Here is a 20,524-nt window from a genome sequence, read left to right as displayed (position 1 = left end):
ATTTTTTTTTAATTGGAATTGTTTAGTACTGTTTTACCATTTGTTTACTGTAAAAAGTGTTTATACTTTCAATGAACAAATTGAAGTCTTGTGAAAGGTTGACAGGATAACTGGCATTAACTGTCAAAATAATTTCAAACTATTGAAGTTAGCTTACAGAATAAACATGTCAATCAACCCATATGATTTTTGCTGTAATATTTTTGTTTTGAAAAGTCACTGTGACTGATAGAAAAGTGATGGTTTTAGCAACATTTTAACCTGTCTGAATGCTAATAATCATTTTGCGTCGGGGGGCGAAGCCTGAACCCCCCACCAGGACTTTGTCCTGGACCTACCGGGGCCTGCGGCCCCTGGACCCTGGCTACTAGGTTTTTCTGATTTCAAAAGTTGGCAGGTATGACACACACACACACACACACACACACACTAGGTGTGGCGAAATGATTCTCTGCATTTGACCCATCACCCTGGATCACCCCCTGGGAGGTGAGGGGAGCAGTGAGCAGCAGCGGAGGCTGCGCCCAGGAATCATTTTTGGTGATGTGGCAATAAATGTTGTTTTGATTAATAATTAAAACTACTTTTTATTAAACATCTAGCTGACAATTATTAGTTGTTTTAACTTTCTTTCACACCCGTCTGATTCTCATTTGCAAGTATGCATTTGTTTTAGTTTAGTCATGTAGTCAGGAAGTAGTCTTTGCCATGATGTTGAATTTGCCATGCGTGTCTTTTGTTGAATCCTACAAAGTGTTCATAGTGTAAGTATTGTTCTTATTGATTGTAACGAGCATCTTGTCATTTTGATGACAAACTATGGAAGTGTAAAGTCGCCAATGCTAATCAGTAGCATGTATATGGCGATTCCAATGTAAATTAGCATGGAGCTAGCTTGAAAAGTGAAGCTTTACGTTGGAGTGCATTCTATCAGGCCTGCTTGCTTTGTTGGCATGGACAATTGAAACATGACCAAGAATAAGACTATTTTTTTAGTGCTTGATCTGCTCTTTGACAACAAAGTATAAACATTTGGTACAATTTGATTTTGTGTGAATCACTACTTGATAGTACAGACAGAATTGAGTCATTTCCCTATAAAACACTTGGTTTAGTACCGTCATTTCCAGACTATAAGCCTTGACTTTTTGATCCAACGCTTTGAACCCTGTGGCAAAACTGATGGGCCTTAATGTTTTGTTTTTAGCAAAAAAAACGACAGAGACACAGAAAATGTGTGTTATTGTTCGTGCTATGGCGCCAGCTATGGAGTTCGCTCACTGCAGGTGCTGTGGTTTGAACATGTACTTCCTGTTTCGTGCCTTGAACCGGAAGTGTATCCAGTGTTTTGTCTACTATTTGTCTACGGTGTTTCTGCTCGAAATGATTCTTCATTCATCAGGCCAAGCAATGTGTAACGTCTGTCGGAGTGTTTCCATGCATATTTGTACGTGCTATCGTAATGTAATCAAGCTAGCGTCGTTAGCATTAGCTACCATGCTAACACGTTTATGTTAGTGTCCTTAACTTACAATGGCATTCTTTTTGTTCTGTTTCAGTTTCGTGAATTCACTAAAACGTCACCGTGGAGTTATCGAGTCTGTGTAGCTGATTGGACCATGACTTCTGTTTTGTTTGATCAGCCGTTTTACTGCCATGTTACAGACATTAAGGTATGTAAATAAACAATTACAAAATATTTTGTACCGGCATGTATCTCCCGCTCTTGGCCCGGTGCGGCTAATATATGTAAATATATTTATTTCTTCAAAAACCGGTAGGCTCTAAAGCCCGGAAAGTATGGTAAAAAAATGGTTTTTGGAGTTTTTCTTTTATGATATATCGTGATTCTAATCATTCCTAACAAATGAATAGGTAACGTGACAAAATGATTCAAGGATCTGTACGTACTTGGTATCAGATCACCATCAACAGTCACGCCCACACCCACCGCCAAGCCGTGTGTTATTCGAAATGAGCAAATGGAGGCCAATGTTTGCAACACTTGCTAGCGCCTCAGTTAGCATCAGCAAATCAACGCTGGTCTTTTTGGCTTTCTAAGCAGATGTTCATTAGCTTCAATGGATGAATGATGTTGTCTTCCATTGACCCGACCTGGTCTTGGCCTCACCGACTGCTTTGACCCTCCAGCTAGTGGCGTTAAGGGCTGCCGGAGACTCTAATATTTCCCATAGCGCAAGCGACTGTATGTTCAGACCGTGCGTACGTAACCTATAGTCTCTTGTAAGCCCGGGAGTAGAACCAGGCACACTGTCAAGACTGAATGGGTGTCCAATGGGCGGCACTCTACTCGCGACCAGGCGTCTTGCGCGGCACCTGTATCGTCGTCCCCCGCTACTCGACATAAGCCCACCAGGATTGGCTGCAAACATGCCGACTCAGACATTAGTCACGTGGTCGGGGTTCTCTCTGACCTCGATGCACTCTATCTCCTCCCGTTCCCGCTCCCGCTCTTTCCGCTTGGCCCGTTTCTTCTTCTTGTGTCTCTTCTTGGACGGTGGGAAGAAGGTGAGGAAGACGGGCAGGATGACGAAGCAGTGGAGCACGGTGCAGCCGGCCGTCAGCAGCGAGCACTTGAACAGCGTGTAGGTCAGGTTGGAAGGCACAAACACCAAAGGCATGATCCCGATCACGAAGCAAGACGTGTTCTGCAAGATAGCCGCCCCGTGCTCCTCCAGTGCCAGCTTGATGCACTGAGTCCTGGTGTGCTCGGTGGCCAGCACAAAGGTGTAGAGATGCGGCGCACAGTGATCCATGGCGAAGTTGAGGGTATAAATAAGGCACAGGATTGAGATGCTGTCCATGCCAACATTCCAAAGAGTCATCAAACCCAGGACGCCCAGCTCCACCGAGGTGACGGTGAGGATGAGCCAGAAGTTCCCCAAGGGGTTGATGACCAGGAAGAGCGTGAGGATGAGGATGGTGAGCACACTGAAGCCCGAGGTGAGGATGGGAGAGATGACGGAGGAACTGTAGCGGTCCATGAACACGAAGGTCGGGTTGAAGGCGATGAACTTGATGCTGTTGATCAGCATCAGCGGGCGGAGCTTCTCCAGAAGCTCCACCACCTCCTCGCGCTTCTTCTCCGTAATACGTGCCACCAAATACATGCGCGAGGCGATGATGTCGTACTCGCTGGTGTCGCGGTTCTTGGAGAAAATGATGTCCTCCGTGAAGTGCTGGTACTCCAGGCTCTGCAGGAAGGAGCCTCGGAGAATGCTGATGAAGTCGCTCTTGGTGGAGGCGCTCACGTTCACCACCCGCAGGTAGTGGAAGAAGTTGTCCATCCAGGAGATCTTGTTGAAGCCGTGACTCAGCATCTTCAGGTGCTCCTGCACCGTGGCGTTCCAGTACTCGATGGGCTCGTAGATGTAGAAGCCGATCACGGGGCTGTAGTTGCTGAAGTACTTCTGCTGAGTCAGCGCGTAGGACACGCTGGGAGAGTTGCTGGCCAGAAGGTTGACGATGTTGGAGCCGTCACTGATTTGTAAACATCCCATGAATGAGAAGGAAGCGTATATGAGATAGAGAATGACCACGAAGGGCTTGACGTAGGTGTTGGTGATCCACTCGGTGTAGTGTTCACGCAGGAAGTGCTGGATGAAGTGGTTCTGGTACGGCACGCTGTCGTGGTGCGTGGACAGGTCGTGGCCGTCGCTCATCATGGTTTTGAACCACGTGGGCTGGCGGTCCAGGTACTCCACCGAGGGGATTTTGCAGCAGAAAACGCTGTGGTAGCGGTTCTGCTCCAGCTGTCCGGCGAACACCAGGCAGGATCCGTAGAAGGAGAAGACGTAGAAGTAGTTGACCAAGATGGCCACGCACATGCTCTGGCAGAAGATCTTCACCGACTCGATGTTGGTGAAGGGGCTGGCTCCCATGCCGAAGGTGATGATGTAGAGAGAGCTGGTCATGGTGTAGCACACCATCACGTCGGCAAAGGCGTCGGCCACACGCTCCTTGAAAGGCAGGTTTTCCCTAGTTCTCCTCCAGCCGGCCAGGAGCTCGAACACCCCCTTGGTTCCGTGGCCTGGAACATACAGAAGAGACCAGGAGGTCAATCATGCTGATTTGTGTCTGAAGTCAGTGTGGACTTCAAGTGGTACCTGGTTTAGTCTACATCCCGTGGATTGGATGACTCCCGCCAACATAAGCGGTTGTCGACCAAAAACAGTCATGTGACTTTGTGCAGACACATAAGTGATGGGGGTGCACAAAGAAATCCATTCATATCCGAATCTGGATTCTTATTTATTCCGATTCTAAATCGATGCATCATTTTCAAAAATCAATTGGCAGGAAAAAAAATACTTTTGATATTTCTTTAATAAGAACAGACTCGGTCACACACGACACAACCTGCGCATTCAACTCTGTGGATATTCTACAAAACATCCAAATAAAACTTTCTAAATGACAGCCATTTAAATCCATTACAAGGCATGATGGGAAAACACTTTCTCCACACTTTTCCATGTTTGCTGAGTTTTAGCTGCTTGAGGTCGTCATGAACGTAAACAAGGTACACATATTCTTAATAACCAATTATTATATTATTACAATAATATGTACTCATATATCTACATCTATATCTATATCTTTGCATGCAGGCCAATTTTTATAAGCCCAATGCGGCCCCCCAGTCAAAAAGTTTGGACCTCCCTGCATTAGGCCCTTTCCTACCAAAAGTTCATTAACTTCTTGGAAACTTGAGTTTCTGGAACTATAAGTTCCTGTGGACCTTTGTGGTTTATGTTTACAGTTCAGGGTAGTTGCTACAAATCAGGCCAATGATGAGTTCTACACTGATGTCATGGAAATAAACAGACAATAATATTTATTAGACTAAAGTGCATGGAACTAAAATGTTAACATGAATCCATGAGGGTTAGGATTGTATCAAATTCTTGGTGGAATTATGAAGACATGAATAAACATGGTTGACTAATAGAATGATTGCCTTGGTCGTTCATCCTGTTACAGGACTTTCATCCACAGTTCATCCTGCTACAGGACTTTCATCCACAGAGTTCATCCTGCTACAGGACTTTCATTCACAGAGTTCATCCTGCTACAGGACTTTCATCCACAGAGTTCATCCTGTTACAGGACTTTCATCCACAGAGTTCATCCTGTTACAGGACTTTCATCCACAGTTCATCCTGTTACAGGACTTTCATCCACAGAGTTCATCCTGCTACAGGACTTTCATGCGAAGAGTTCATCCTGCTACAGGACTTTCATGCAAAGAGTTCATCCTGCTACAGGACTTTCATCCACAGTTCATCCTGCTACAGGACTTTCTTCCACAGAGTTCATCCTGCTACAGGACTTTCATGCAGAGAGTTCATCCTGTTACAGGACTTTCATGCAGAGAGTTCATCCTGTTACAGGACTTTCATCCACAGAGTTCATCCTGCTACAGGACTTTCATCCACAGAGTTCATCCTGCTACAGGACTTTCATCCACAGAGTTCATCCTGTTACAGGACTTTCATGCAGAAAGTTCATCCTGCTACAGGACTTTCATCCACAGAGTTCATCCTGTTGCAGGACTTTCATGCACAGTTCATCCTGTTACAGGACCTTCATCCACAGTTCATCCTGCTACAGGACTTTCATGCAGAGAGTTCATCCTGCTACAGGACTTTCATCCACAGTTCATCCTGTTACAGGACTTTCATCCACAGTTCATCCTGTTACAGGACTTTCATCCACAGAGTTCATCCTGCTACAGGACTTTCATCCACAGAGTTCATCCTGTTACAGGACTTTCATCCACAGAGTTCATCCTGTTACAGGACTTTCATGCAGAGAGTTCATCCTGTTACAGGACTTTCTTCCACAGAGTTCATCCTGCTGCAGGACTTTCATGCAGAGAGTTCATCCTGTTACAGGACTTTCATGCAGAGAGTTCATCCTGCTACAGGACTTTCATCCACAGAGTTCATCCTGCTACAGGACTTTCATGCAAAGAGTTCATCCTGCTACAGGACTTTCATGCACAGTTCATCCTGTTACAGGACTTTCATCCACAGAGTTCATCCTGCTACAGGACTTTCATGCAAAGAGTTCATCCTGCTACAGGACTTTCATGCACAGTTCATCCTGTTACAGGACTTTCATCCACAGAGTTCATCCTGCTACAGGACTTTCATGCAAAGAGTTCATCCTGCTACAGGACTTTCATGCACAGTTCATCCTGTTACAGGACTTTCATCCACAGAGTTCATCCTGCTACAGGACTTTCATCCACAGAGTTCATCCTGCTACAGGACTTTCATCCACAGAGTTCATCCTGCTACAGGACTTTCATGCAGAGAGTTCATCCTGTTACAGGACTTTCATCCACAGAGTTCATCCTGCTACAGGACTTTCATGCACAGAGTTCATCCTGTTACAGGACTTTCATGCACAGAGTTCATCCTGCTACAGGACTTTCATCCACAGTTCATCCTGTTACAGGACTTTCATCCACAGTTCATCCTGTTACAGGACTTTCATCCACAGAGTTCATCCTGCTACAGGACTTTCATCCACAGAGTTCATCCTGCTACAGGACTTTCATGCAAAGAGTTAATCCTGCTACAGGACTTTCATCCACAGTTCATCCTGCTACAGGACTTTCATCCACAGAGTTCATCCTGTTACAGGACTTTCATGCAGAAAGTTCATCCTGCTACAGGACTTTCATCCACAGTTCATCCTGCTACAGGACTTTCATCCACAGTTCATCCTGTTACAGGACTTTCATGCAGAGAGTTCATCCTGCTACAAGACTTTCATGCAGAGAGTTCATCCTGCTACAAGACTTTCATTCAGAGAGTTCATCCTGCTACAGGACTTTCATCCACAGAGTTCATCCTGTTACAGGACTTTCATCCACAGTTCATCCTGTTACAGGACTTTCATCCACAGAGTTCATCTTGCTACAGGACTTTCATGCAGAGAGTTCATCCTGTTACAGGACTTTCATCCACAGGGTTCATCCTGTTACAGGACTTTCATCCACAGGGTTCATCCTGTTACAGGACTTTCATCCACAGAGTTCATCCTGCTACAGGACTTTCATCCACAGTTCATCCTGTTACAGGACTTTCATGCAGAGAGTTCATCCTGCTACAGGACTTTCATGCAGAGAGTACGCATCAGCCGACACTTTGAGTAAAACAAACTAGTCAACTGACGATTTTTGGATTGTGGGTTTGGGAAACAGCCAAAGAATATTTCTGTCAGTCCCACTTTTTAACGGGACGTGACTTCACAGGCAAATGTTGACAGGACGTATAAAAATAGCAGACTAAATACATATTTGTAAGAAGCTTGATTGGCAATAAATATTCCTCACGCTCTAAAAATGCATCACCTTGTCATTCCTCGCCGCTATTTTCAGCCGCAGATAATCCTCTAGAGACCCCACTTCCTGTCCCAGTAAAACTAGAAGATCCTCACCACACCCTTTGATTGACTGCCATGAATACATGAATATTCACACGCACGTTTATATAACTTATGCTCGGAGCCACCGTAAAAGCAAAATGACCCTGACACTCCTTAAACCGTAACAATTTGAGTTTTCATCTATTCTAACTTAGACATGTTCTATTTGTACATGAAAAACTGTCAAGTCAAAGCAGATTCAATCAATGAAAGCATGAACAGCCGTTTGGTTGCAGAGGGTTTGGGGGAACAACAGTATCTAACTGACGCACTGTTTGGTTGCAGAGGGTTCGGGGGAACAACAGTATCTAACTGACACACTGTTTGGTTGCAGAGGGTTTGGGGGAACAACAGTATCCAACTGACGCACTGTTTGGTTGCAGAGGGTTTGGGGGAACAACAGTATCTAACTGACACACTGTTTGGTTGCAGAGGGTTTGGGGGAACAACAGTATCTAACTGACACACTGTTTGGTTGCAGAGGGTTTGGGGGAACAACAGTATCTAACTGACGCACTGTTTGGTTGCAGAGGGTTTGGGGGAACAACAGTATCTAACTGACACACTGTTTGGTTGCAGAGGGTTTGGGGGAACAACAGTATCTAACTGACACACTGTTTGGTTGCAGAGGGTTTGGGGGAACAACAGTATCTAACTGACGCACTGTTTGGTTGCAGAGGGTTCGGGGGAACAACAGTATCTAACTGACGCACTTCATGGCTCTAAAAGGCCGACTGATCAACAATGACTGCGGGCCAAAGTGGAACAAATCTGACTGTGTGCAGCTGGGATAGGCTCCAGCATCCCCGCCACCTTGAGATGGAGGAGCGCAGGAAAATAGATGTATAAATGTTTAGATTACACATAAAATGTGATGTTTATCAGACTCCATTATAAACAGCAACAATGTGGCCTACATGGCACTAGCATGCGGGGTGCCATCAAGTGATTATATGTTTGTTTTCCTATTTTTATTGTATTCATTTTCACTCTTTCATTTCATGTTGAATATGACCATGCTTACGTTATGTCCTAATGACCTTCATTGTCCTCTTCATGCGTTGTGTACATTGCACTCTGCTGCCATGTTTAGCCAAGGTGGGATGAATAAAGACCATGAGGGCCACATGGCAGTTATGTTTGGCCCCAGAGGGCCGCATCTAACAGTCAATACTATTATTACACCATTTTTGTATGCATTTTATTGGTAGATTTTTTTTTAAACTAACATGTAAAAAAAAAAACAGATAAGTTGCAATAATGTCACCTCAAAATGTAGTGTATATTACTGTAAATGTAGTGTATATTACTGTAAATGTAGTGTATATTACAGTACATGTAGTGTATATTACTGTACATGTAGTGTTGGAATAATTATTTGTAAGTTATCACAAAAGAAACGTTGTATTACATTATGTTCCTGATAAGAAGATGAATGCTGTCTTTCGAGGCCTAACAAGAGGAAGAAGGCTCGTAAAACTCCACTGTGATTTCAACACGGACAGATGGCAGGATCTGCTCAACTTCCAGAGGAACTCTCTTTGAAGTGTTAAACGAACTCTCTTCCAACTATTTGGTAACCGAGGTCAACGCTATTTACGACCCGCTGCCCTCTTGAAGTCGCTGTGGTCAGGAGACGGGAGGGGTTATCCATTGTCCTCCAACACCTGCCCCAGCTGGATCCAGGAAGAGCCCAAGCCCGAGACATCCTCTTCTTGGTCTTCAATGTGACCGAAAACAATGACTGTTTTACATACTTCCCATTCCTGCTGTGACATGTGTTGGTGCGTGAGGAGACGAAAACCTTCTTCGTCAGAGCGGGGTGCAGGACTGTACAGAGAGTGCAGTGGCCACGTCTCTCCTCAATTGAGTCCAAATTGAATTCTGTCTCTGTTTGATTCCTTGCCTTTTGTCTTGTTTAATAGATGCCCTCAGTGTTTGAACGTGACATGTAGTGTATATTACTGTAAATGAAGTGTATATTACAGTACATGTAGTGTATATTACTGTACATGTAGTGTATATTACTGTACATGTAGTGTATATTACTGTAAATGTAGTGTATATTACAGTACATGTAGTGTATATTACTGTAAATGAAGTGTATATTACAGTACATGTAGTGTATATTACTGTACATGTAGTGTATATTACAGTACATGTAGTGTATACTACTGTAAATGTAGTGTATATTACTGTACATGTAGTGTATATTACTATAAATGGAAAAACAGTATTGCTGTTTTTATGGTAAAAAAGGCAGCTCAATTGCCAGAATTTTACTGTCAAATGTACTTTTTACTGTAAATTAAAAAAAATACAATTTTACAGTAAAATTTTGGCAATTGAGCTGCCAGTTTTTTGTTTTTTGTTTTTTTTATCGCAAATCAACAAGTGTATATTTTTCTGTAAGTGCCAAAATGGCACCACAGTTGATTACAGTAAAAAAAAGTACTGTTTTTTTTTTTCGTTTAGAGAAAAATGCTGTAAAAACCAGAGACATTTTCACAATTTGACCATGAAATCTATTGCTACTTTTACATTGCACAATTTGATGGATAACTTGCTTTGAAATCATTATTATTAGTATGTATTTCTATTTAAAACACGGTTTGAATGTTTGATCATATTATTTGCATAATTAGACGATATTTAAATGAACATCATTTGTGATTACATGGAGTACATATACTGTTTTTCTCCCAAAATAGAAAGAAAGAATACATTTAGTAGTGATACATATTATTTCCAGAGCCAAATAAAATGAAGTGGCGGGCCACGTCTGACCCCTGGGCCTTGAGTTTGACACCTGTGTCCTAGTTTATTGAGACAGGGTGTGATGCTTAGTCCTTATTTCAAATAAGAATGGAAGATGCACTAAAGAAGTGAACTCAAAAAGAATGCTGTTAATAAAACATAAGAACGTTCATTTGGTGCTCAGGTTACATAACAGAATCTAGGAAGCAGAATTATTCAGCAGTAAATCACAAATCATTGATGAGTCCAACCCTCAATCCTTCATAACGACCCTGAAGCTGACATACCACTGCCACTCATTCACAATAACATCATGGACTGACCATCAGTCATCCACAATAACATCATGGACTGACCATCAGTCATCCACACTAACATCATGGACTGACCATCAGTCATCCACACTAACATCATGGACTGACCATCAGTCATCCACAATAACATCATGGACTGACCATCAGTCATCCACAATAACATCATGGACTGACCATCAGTCACCCACAATAACATCATGGACTGACCATCAGTCATCCACAATAACATCATAGACTGACCATCAGTCATCCACAATAACATCATGGACTGACCATCAGTCATCCACAATAACATCATGGACTGACCATCAGTCATCCACACTAACATCATAGACTGACCATCAGTCATCCACAATAACATCATGGACTGACCATCAGTCATCCACAATAACATCATGGACTGACCATCAGTCATCCACAATAACATCATGGACTGACCATCAGTCATCCACACTAACATCATGGACTGACCATCAGTCATCCACACTAACATCATGGACTGACCATCAGTCATCCACAATAACATCATGGACTGACCATCAGTCATCCACACTAACATCATGGACTGACCATCAGTCATCCACAATAACATCATGGACTGACCATCAGTCATCCACACCGAGGATACAAACCGGCAGGGATTCCCAGAAGGCTTTTCACCTTGTCAGCAGAAATAGTCACTAAGAATGACTCAGCAGCGTCACAATCCTCCGCATCGAAATGACGGCCTTTCCAACAATGCAACATTTCAGCTTCATGCTAAAGCCAAAGTATTATTCAAATAAAATCAATTACTACCAAATGTTCAGGTTATTGACGGCAAAGTTGTGTTCATTAGCCTCTAACCTGAATCCTTCAAGGTTGTGGCCATCAGACCTTCAAGGTTGTGGTCATAAGACCTTCAAGGTCGTGGCCATAAGACCAGAAAGGTTGTGGCCGTAAGACCAGAAAAGTTGTGACCATCAGACCAGAAAGGTTGTGACCGTAAGACCAGAAAGGTTGTGGCCATAAGACCAGAAAGGTTGTGGCCATAAGACCAAAAAGGTTGTAGCCATCAGACCTTCAAGGTTGTGGTCATAAGACCTTCAAGGTTGTGGCCATAAGGCCTTCAAGGTTGTAGCCATAAGACCTTCAAGGTTGTGGCCATAAGACTAGAAAGGTTGTGGCCATAAGACCAGAAAGGTTGTGGCAATAAGACCAGAAAGGTTGTGGCCATAAGACCTTCAAGGTTGTGGCCAAAAGACCTTCAAGGTTGTGGCCATAAGACCTTCAAGGTTGTGCCCATAGGACCTTCAAGGTTGTGGCCATAAGACATTCAAGGTTGTGGCCATAAGACCTTCAAGGTTGTGGCCATAAGACCAGAAAGGTTCTGGCCATAAGACCAGAAAGGTTGTGGCCATAGGACCTTCAAGGTTGTGGCCATAAGACCATCAAGGTTGTGGCCATAAAACCTTCAAGGTTGTGGCCATAAGACCATCAAGGTTGTGGCCATAAGACCAGAAAGGTTGTGGCCATAAGACCAGAAAGGTTGTGGCCATAGGACCTTCAATGTTTTGGCCATAAGACCAGAAAGGTTGTGGCCATAAAACCAGAAAAGTTGTGGCCATAGGACCTTCAAGGTTGTGGCCATAAGATTTTCAAGGTTGTGGCCATAAGACCTTCAAGGTTGTGGCCATAAGACCTTCAAGGTTGTGCCCATAGGACCTTCAAGGTTGTGGCCATAAGACCTTCAAGGTTGTGGCCATAAGACCTTCAAGGTTGTGGCCATAAGACTTTCAAGGTTGTGGCCATAAGACCTTCAAGGTTGTGGCCATAAGACCAGAAAGGTTCTGGCCATAAGACCAGAAAGGTTGTGGCCATAGGACCTTCAAGGTTGTGGCCATAAGACCATCAAGGTTGTGGCCATAAGACCAGAAAGGTTGTGGCCATAAGACCAGAAAGGTTGTGGCCATAAGACCAGAAAGGTTGTGGCCATAGGGCCTTCAATGTTTTGGCCATAAGACCAGAAAGGTTGTGGCCATAAAACCAGAAAAGTTGTGGCCATAGGACCTTCAAGGTTGTGGCCATAAGATTTTCAAGGTTGTGGCCATAAGACCAGAAAGGTTCTGGCCATAAGACCAAAAAAGTTGTGGCCATAGGACCTTCAAGGTTGTGGCCATAAGACCTTCAAGGTTGTGGCCATAAGACTATCAAGGTTGTGGCCATAAGACCAGAAAGGTTGTGGCCATAAGACCAGAAAGGTTGTGGCCATAGGACCTTCAAGGTTTTGGCCATAAGACAAGAAAGGTTGTGGCCATAAGACCAGAAAGGTTATGGCCATAAAACAAGAAAGGTTGTGGCCATAAGACAAGAAAGGTTGTGGCCATAAGACCAGAAAGGTTGTGGCCATAAGACAAGAAAGGTTGTGGTCATAAGACCTTCAAGGTTGTAGCCATAAGACCATCAAGGTTGTGGCCATAAGACCAGAAAGGTTGTGGCCATAAGACAAGAAAGGTTGTGGCCATAAGACCTTCAAGGTTGTAGCCATAAGACCTTCAGGGTTGTGGCCATACGACCAGAAAGGTTGTGGCCATAAGACCTTCAAGGTTGTGGCCATAAGACCAGACTAATATTGTAACATATTGTGTCATTTATACACCTATTTTGTACACATTATGAGGGACAAACTGTAAAAATTGATTATTAATCTACTTGTTAATTTACTGTTAATATCTGCTTACTTTCTCTTTCTGTTCTATCTCAAAAAGATAAGTTTCTGGATCATGTTGCCAGCAAAGTAAAGAGTAGATTTGGATGAGGGACCTCCATCCATCCATTTTCTACCGCTTGTCCCTTTTGGGGTCTCGGGCGGTGCTGGAGCCTATCTCAGCTGCATTCGGGCGGAAGGCGGGGTAAACCCTGGACAAGTCGCCACCTCATCGCAGGGTTGGATGAGGGACCTAATCCGTTTAAAGTTAAATAAAAGTTTATGAACGTTACGATTTTACTTTATTAAAGAGGAAAGTTGACATACTGTATTAGTATTTTGCACCCACTGTTGCAAGTTGTCAATATTGTTTAATGTCAGCAATTGTCTTACAAGAAGATTCACTCCATACTTGGTGGTTTTCACCTGTGGTAAACTACTGTAGTAGCTACAGCTGCTCCAGACTGTCATATGGGTGCCACCCCTGCAGAACTAGGTGGCACCTTTGCAGAACTAGGTGTCACCCCTGCAGTTCTAGGTGCCACACCTGCAGAACTAGGTACCACCCCTGCAGAACTAGGTGCCACCCCTGCAGAACTAGGTCCCACCCCTGCAGAACTAGGTGCCACCCCTGCAGAAGTAGGTGCCACTTTTGCAGAACTAGGTACCACCCCTGCAGAACTAGGTGCCACCTTTGCAGAAGTAGGTACCACCCCTGCAGTACTAGGTGCCATCCCTGCAGAACTAGGTGCCACCTTTGCAGAACTAGGTACCACCCCTGCAGTACTAGGTGCCATCCCTGCAGAACTATGTGCCACCTTTGCAGAACTAGGTGCCATCCCTGCAGAACTAGGTGCCACCTTTGCAGAACTAGGTACCACCCCTGCAGTACTAGGTGCCATCCCTGCAGAACTATGTGCCACCTTTGCAGAACTAGGTGCCACCCCTGCAGAACTAGGTGTCACCCCTGCAGTACTAGGTGCCACCCCTGTAGAAGTAGGTCCCACCTTTGCAGAACTAGGTACCACTCCTGCAGAACAAGGTGCCACCCCTGCAGTATTAGGTGCCACCCCTGCAGAACTAGGTTTACAGACGTTCTAAAGCAGGGGTCCCCAACCTTATTTGTACCAGGGTCCGGTTTAATGTAGGCATTATTTCTACGGACCGGCCTTTCACGTGTGGCAGACCAATACAGCAAAAATAAAGACAACGCACACTAAACTCTGAATGAGTGGTAGCTTGTTTCTTTGTGATGAGATGGTCCCTGGAAGGTCGATGGTATGTACTTATATCATCACATTTGGTATATACTGTATACTATTCACCTGCTGGGGACTGCAGATGGAATTTAGCCTTTGGCTACAATCTTTAGATTTGATATGTTCATAATTGTGCATTCATTGTTGCATGTAAAAATATAATAACATTAAACATCTATGAACAAGCTTATTGGTGTATTTAGTGAGAAAAGTTCAATGTAAGTCGGTCATTTATAAATAATTTAATGTTTCTCTGAGGCCCGGTAGCAAATGTGTCACGGACCGGTGGTTGGGGATCACAGTGCTAAAGTACCAAGCACCTATTTTATGTAATCAACCATGACTGCAGTATGCAAAAGTTTGAAAAAGATAAACACCCTCACCCATTGCGAAGAACGGAATCCCCAGAAGTGTGGAGTTGAACTTCCCATCCGATATGAAGAAGATCCCTGCGGCGGTCACGTTGGCGATGCAGATGGTCAGCACCCCCAGGAGTCCCAGGAAGGGTTTCCCCCTCAAACAGTCCCGCATGGAGCTGGATATGGTGGCCGCCAGGAGGACCAACACCAGACTAACCAACACCTCGCCTTTGGCCAGCACGCCGGTCTGATGGAAGTCCCGCCATAGGCTGAAGGACGTGAGGGACTGAATCAGGAGTTGGTCGGGTCCGTGGGGAGCCCCGGCTGTGGACAGCCGACTGACCAGGGCGCAGAACTCATTTTCCCAGACCTCTGCGATTGCATCCTGGACCGCCGGTCCGTTGTTGCGGAGGTAGTAGGTAATCTGGACAGCTCGTGCAAACTTGACCTGCTGATCCCGGCTATTGGGGGAGAAGGACACGCCTCCCAGCTGGTGGCCAATAAAGGACACTCGGCCATCCTGCCAGAGATTCAAACCACACAGAATTTTGGATTAATGGAATAGTCCGGAATCATAAAGACAGACGCTTATTTGTGGCTAATCTCAGGAATTCCCTTTGTGCTGATTCATTAACGCCTTAAACCTGTTCTGTGTTGGACTCGTTTGTCCCTTTCAGTTGGACCATGGAGCAAAACTGTGGTCACACATTTAACACGGAGACCGGCATGAAGATGAAAGACAAGTCTTGGACATTCATTGGTCTTGGACAACAAACATTTGATTTAGAGAAAAAAGCCCAGCAGGTCCTAAGGTTGATGGATAAAGTATTATTGGTAAGGAACGTAAGGTACTGAGACATAAACTACATATATTACGTCCGGGTTTGTCACACACGGTCTGTGAAAATGCTGGACTGGTTATCAGCGTATAATCACATAGTATTATTTCCATGTGTTCTCCTTGTTGCTGGAACAATTCTGGCACTTGAGCAAGCAATCAGCAAGCTTTAATTACCCACAGGCCGGACACAAGGCGGAGTGGTTGCTTGCCGTGTGTAAGTGGGATGAAACCACAGACTTTTATTGTGGTTAATTCCTTCTGTTTCCTGATTATATTCACCCACACAAAGCTCTCAGTACACACAATACTAGAACAATCCTGGCTAACACCACAACCCACAACTCACCACTGCAAGCTAAAACCATATCTATATATACACATACATATATATATATATATATATATATATATATATATATATATATATATGTATATATATATATATATATATATATATATATATATATATATATATATATATATATATATATATATGTATATATATATATATATATATATATATATATATATATATATATATATATATATATATATATATATATATATATATATATATATATATATATACATATATATATATATATATATATATATATATATATATATATATATATATATATATATATATATATATATATATATATATTTAATCATACGTTTAATCAATGTTGGGTTCTGACATTGTTTTGACATTGAAATTGTGTCATTTTCTAACTGAAGTTACATCCCTGTAGTTACATCCCTGTAGTTACATCACTGTAGTTACATCTCTGTAGTTACATCACTGTAGTTACATGACTGTAGTTACATCCCTATAGTTACATCACTGTAGTTATATCTCTGTAGTTACATCACTGTAGTTACATCTCTGTAGTTACATCACTGTAGTTACATGACTAGTTACATCCCTGTAGTTACATCACTGTAGTTACATAACTGTAGTTACATCCCTGTAGTTACATCACTGTAGTTTCAACACTGTAGTTACATCCCTGTAGTTACATCACTGTAGTTTCAACACTGTAGTTACATCCCTGTAGTTACATCCCTGTAGTTACATCCCTGTAGTTACATCACTGTAGTTTCAACACTGTAGTTACATCCCTGTAGTTACATCACTGTAGTTACATCACTGTAGTTACATCCCTGTAGTTACATCACTGTAGTTACATCACTGTAGTTTCAACACTGTAGTTACATCACTGTAGTTACATTACTGTAGTTACATCACTGTAGTTACATCACTGTAGTTGCATCCCTGTAGTTACATCCCTGTAGTTACATCCCTGTAGTTACATCACTGTAGTTTCAACACTGTAGTTACATCCCTGTAGTTACATCCCTGTAGTTACATCACTGTAGTTACATCCCTGTAGTTACATCACTGTAGTTACATCATTGTAGTTACATCCCTGTAGTTACATCCCTGTAGTTACATCACTGTAGTTACATCCCTGTAGTTACATCCCTGTAGTTACATCACTGTAGTTACATCCCTGTAGTTACATCACTGTAGTTACATCACTGTAGTTTCAACACTGTAGTTACATCCCTGTAGTTACATCACTGTAGTTTCAACACTGTAGTTACATCACTGTAGTTACATTACTGTAGTTACATCACTGTAGTTACATCCCTGCAGTATGTGTTGCTAAGCGATGTCAGGAGGGAAACACTGTACTGTGTAATAGAGGAGGACATCCCTGAGTGTGTGTGTGTGTGTGTGTGTGTGTGTGTGTGTGTGTGTGTGTGTGTGTGTGTGTGTGTGTGTGTGTGTGTGTGTGTGTGTGTGTGTGTGTGTGTGAGAGAGAGAGAGAGAGAGAGAGTGGGGAGCATCAATTCAGCTGCACTAGTGCAACATGGACTATGGTATTCCCTCACACTGCACTAGTGCAACATGGACTATAGTATTCCCTCATAGTGCACTAGTGCAACATGGATTATGGTGAAGAGGATTCCCTCATAGTGCACTAGTGCAACATGGACTATGGTATTCCCTCATAGTGCACTAGTGCAACATGGACTATGGTGTTCCCTCATAGTGCACTAGTGCAACATAGACTATGGTGAAGAGGATTCCCTCACACTGCACTAGTGCAACATGGACTATGGTATTCCCTCATAGTGCACTAGTGCAACATGGACTATGGTATTCCCTCATACTGCACTAGTGCAACATGGACTATGGTGGAGAGGATTCCCTCACACTGCACTAGTGCAACATGGACTATGGTGGAGAGGATTCCCTCATAGTGCACTAGTGCAACATGGACTATGGTGAAGAGGATTCCCTCATAGTGCACTAGTGCAACATGGACTATGGTATTCCCTCACACTGCACTAGTGCAACATGGACTATGGTATTCCCTCATACTGCACTAGTGCAACATGGACTATGGTGGAGAGGATTCCCTCACACTGAACTAGTGCAACATGGACTATGGTGGAGAGGATTCCCTCATAGTGCACTAGTGCAACATGGACTATGGTGGAGAGGATTCCCTCATACTGCATTAGTGCAACATGGACTATGGTGGAGAGTATTGCACTAGTGCAACATGGACTATGGTGGAGAGTATTGCACTAGTGCAACATGGACTATGGTGGAGAGTATTGCACTAGTGCAACATGGACTATGGTGGAGAGTATTACACTAGTGCAACATGGACTATGGTGGAGAGTATTGCACTAGTGCAACATGGACTATGGTGGAGAGTATTGCACTAGTGCAACATGGACTATGGTGGAGAGTATTGCACTAGTGCAACATGGACTATGGTGGAGAGTATTGCACTGGTGCAACATGGACTATGGTGGAGAGTATTGCACTAGTGCAACATGGACTATGGTGGAGAGTATTGCACTCGTGCAACATGGACTATGGTGGAGAGTATTGCACTAGTGCAACATGGACTATGGTGGAGAGTATTACACTAGTGCAACATGGACTATGGTGGAGAGTATTGCACTAGTGCAACATGGACTATGGTGGAGAGTATTGCACTCGTGCAACATGGACTATGGTGGAGAGTATTGCACTAGTGCTACATGGACTATGGTGGAGAGTATTGCATGTGTGCAACATAGACTATGGTGGAGAGTATTACACTAGTGCAACATGGACTATGGTGGAGAGTATTGCACTAGTGCAACATGGACTATGGTGGAGAGTATTGCACTCGTGCAACATGGACTATGGTGGAGAGTATTGCACTAGTGCAACATGGACTATGGTGGAGAGTATTGCACTAGTGCAACATGGACTATGGTGGAGAGTATTGCACTAGTGCAACATGGACTATGGTGGAGAGTATTGCACTAGTGCAACATGGACTATGGTGGAGAGTATTGCACTAGTGCAACATGGACTATGGTGGAGAGTATTGCACTAGTGCAACATGGACTATGGTGGAGAGTATTGCACTAGTGCAACATGGACTATGGTGGAGAGTATTGCACTCGTGGTGGAGAGTATTGCACTAGTGCAACATGAAGCCATGCATGCTACAAGATGCCACATTGTTGCAGGGCCCGGACTGAGCAGTCCATTGACAAGGTGATGCAGGCCCGGGGGTCCCCACTTACTCACTCACCCACTCACTCACTCACTCACTCACTCACCTTGAGGGTGGTGTCGGGGTGGCTGACTCACCTTGAGGGTGGTGTTGGGGTAGCTGACGAGCACCTTGCTGAAGGAGCTGTTGGCGAGCACCGCCTGGTGGATGTCCTGGAGGACGGAGACGATGTCGTCCAGGCGGCACTTCTTGTCGCCGTGGCCGAGCACGCAGAGGTGGGCGAAGGTGTAGTTGAAGCCCTGGTAGGACACCCGCAGCTCCAGCACCCGCCGGTGGACGCGCAGCACCTGCTCGGCCAGCTCCAGGATGTTCCCGCCGGACTTGGCTTGCAGGATGAGGCGGCCGTACCTGCCCGGCGTGTGCAGGTCGGAGTAGAGGCGGTGCGTGGACTGGTCGACGTGGAAGAGGCTGTTGGCCAGGCTGCGCTCGATCTTGGCCAGGCTGTGGGTGGGCGCCACCAGCCGCTCCAGGTCGGTCTCCGGCCGGAACCTGCTGAGCAGCGTGGATCCGAAGATGATGGTGAGCACGGCGGGCACGGTGAGGAAGAAGACGGGGTGTCTGCTGACGAACAAGCCCAGCCAGTAGAAGGACGCCTTCAGACCTCCGTGGATCACTTGCCGCAGCATCCTCAGCAGCGCGCGCGGCAGTGACATCACACACCTCAGCGGCACTGTGACGTCACGCACCTGGGAGGAGGTTAGCGGCGCTGTGACGTCACACACTGCAGCACGAACGCCCGCGCGACTAATCCTTCACTCGTCCGTCCGTCGTCGCCGAGCCGCGGCGTCCACTCGGCTGCGGCGGCTGCGGCGGCGGCGGCGGCGGCATGAGGCGAGCGTGTGCCTGTGCGCGTGCGTGCGTGCGCGCGCCTTCCAGACGTCGCGCGCCCAGCGGCGACGCTTGATTTGCTGCGCGGCGCGTGGCGGCGTCAACGCGATGGCGGCGGCGGCGGCGGCGGCGACATGCTGCACGTGCCGCACAATGTGACGCAACGTCAGCTCACTGACTCCGCCCTCTTTTCCTCGCACTGACCGGAGTCCCGACCGCGGGTGCCCAACGTGAAGCCCGCGGGCCACATGAGCTCCGTTAAGGTTTTCAATCTGGCTTTTACCTCATTTGTTTTACTCCTTTTTTAGAAAGAATTTCAATGGTTGAAATCTGCACTTTTGAGTGTTATAAGAGTTATTACTGTAATCTAGTGGGCGGGGTTTGTTTCCATAGCAACCAGCCCCAAACACATGTGTCATTCAC

At 44.8% G+C, this 20,524-nt stretch overlaps 1 protein-coding gene across 1 annotated transcript; it reads right to left on the bottom strand.

Moving 5' to 3' along the window:
• Nucleotides 1-1,648: 1,648 nt before the first annotated feature.
• On the bottom strand, nucleotides 1,649-19,899 carry ptchd4 (patched domain containing 4). The gene is made up of 3 exons (XM_061925270.1): nucleotides 19,351-19,899; nucleotides 14,861-15,356; nucleotides 1,649-4,051 (listed from the first exon to the last, which is right to left on the bottom strand). The coding sequence occupies exons 1-3, from the start codon at nucleotides 19,897-19,899 to the stop codon at nucleotides 2,400-2,402; spliced, it is 2,697 nt and encodes an 898-aa protein (XP_061781254.1). The 3' UTR covers nucleotides 1,649-2,399.
• Nucleotides 19,900-20,524: the final 625 nt, after the last annotated feature.

Source organism: Nerophis lumbriciformis, linkage group LG29 (assembly GCF_033978685.3).
Source record: "Nerophis lumbriciformis linkage group LG29, RoL_Nlum_v2.1, whole genome shotgun sequence".
Classification (NCBI taxonomy): domain Eukaryota; kingdom Metazoa; phylum Chordata; class Actinopteri; order Syngnathiformes; family Syngnathidae; genus Nerophis; species Nerophis lumbriciformis.
The sequence above is the reverse complement of the archived record's forward strand: the minus strand, read 5'-3'. Positions and strand labels throughout refer to the sequence as shown.

Bases quoted from the DNA above. Each gene is read 5' to 3' on its own strand.
- ptchd4 (XM_061925270.1), bottom strand. From the start codon at position 19,899: ATGCTGCGGCAAGTGATCCACGGAGGTCTGAAGGCGTCCTTCTACTGG. The intron at 15,357-19,350 runs GTGAGTCAGCCA...AATCTCTGGCAG, and splicing joins ACCCCAACACCACCCTCAAG to GATGGCCGAGTGTCCTTTAT. The intron at 4,052-14,860 runs GTGAGGGTGTTT...TGTATGTTCCAG, and splicing joins GATTCCGTTCTTCGCAATGG to GCCACGGAACCAAGGGGGTG.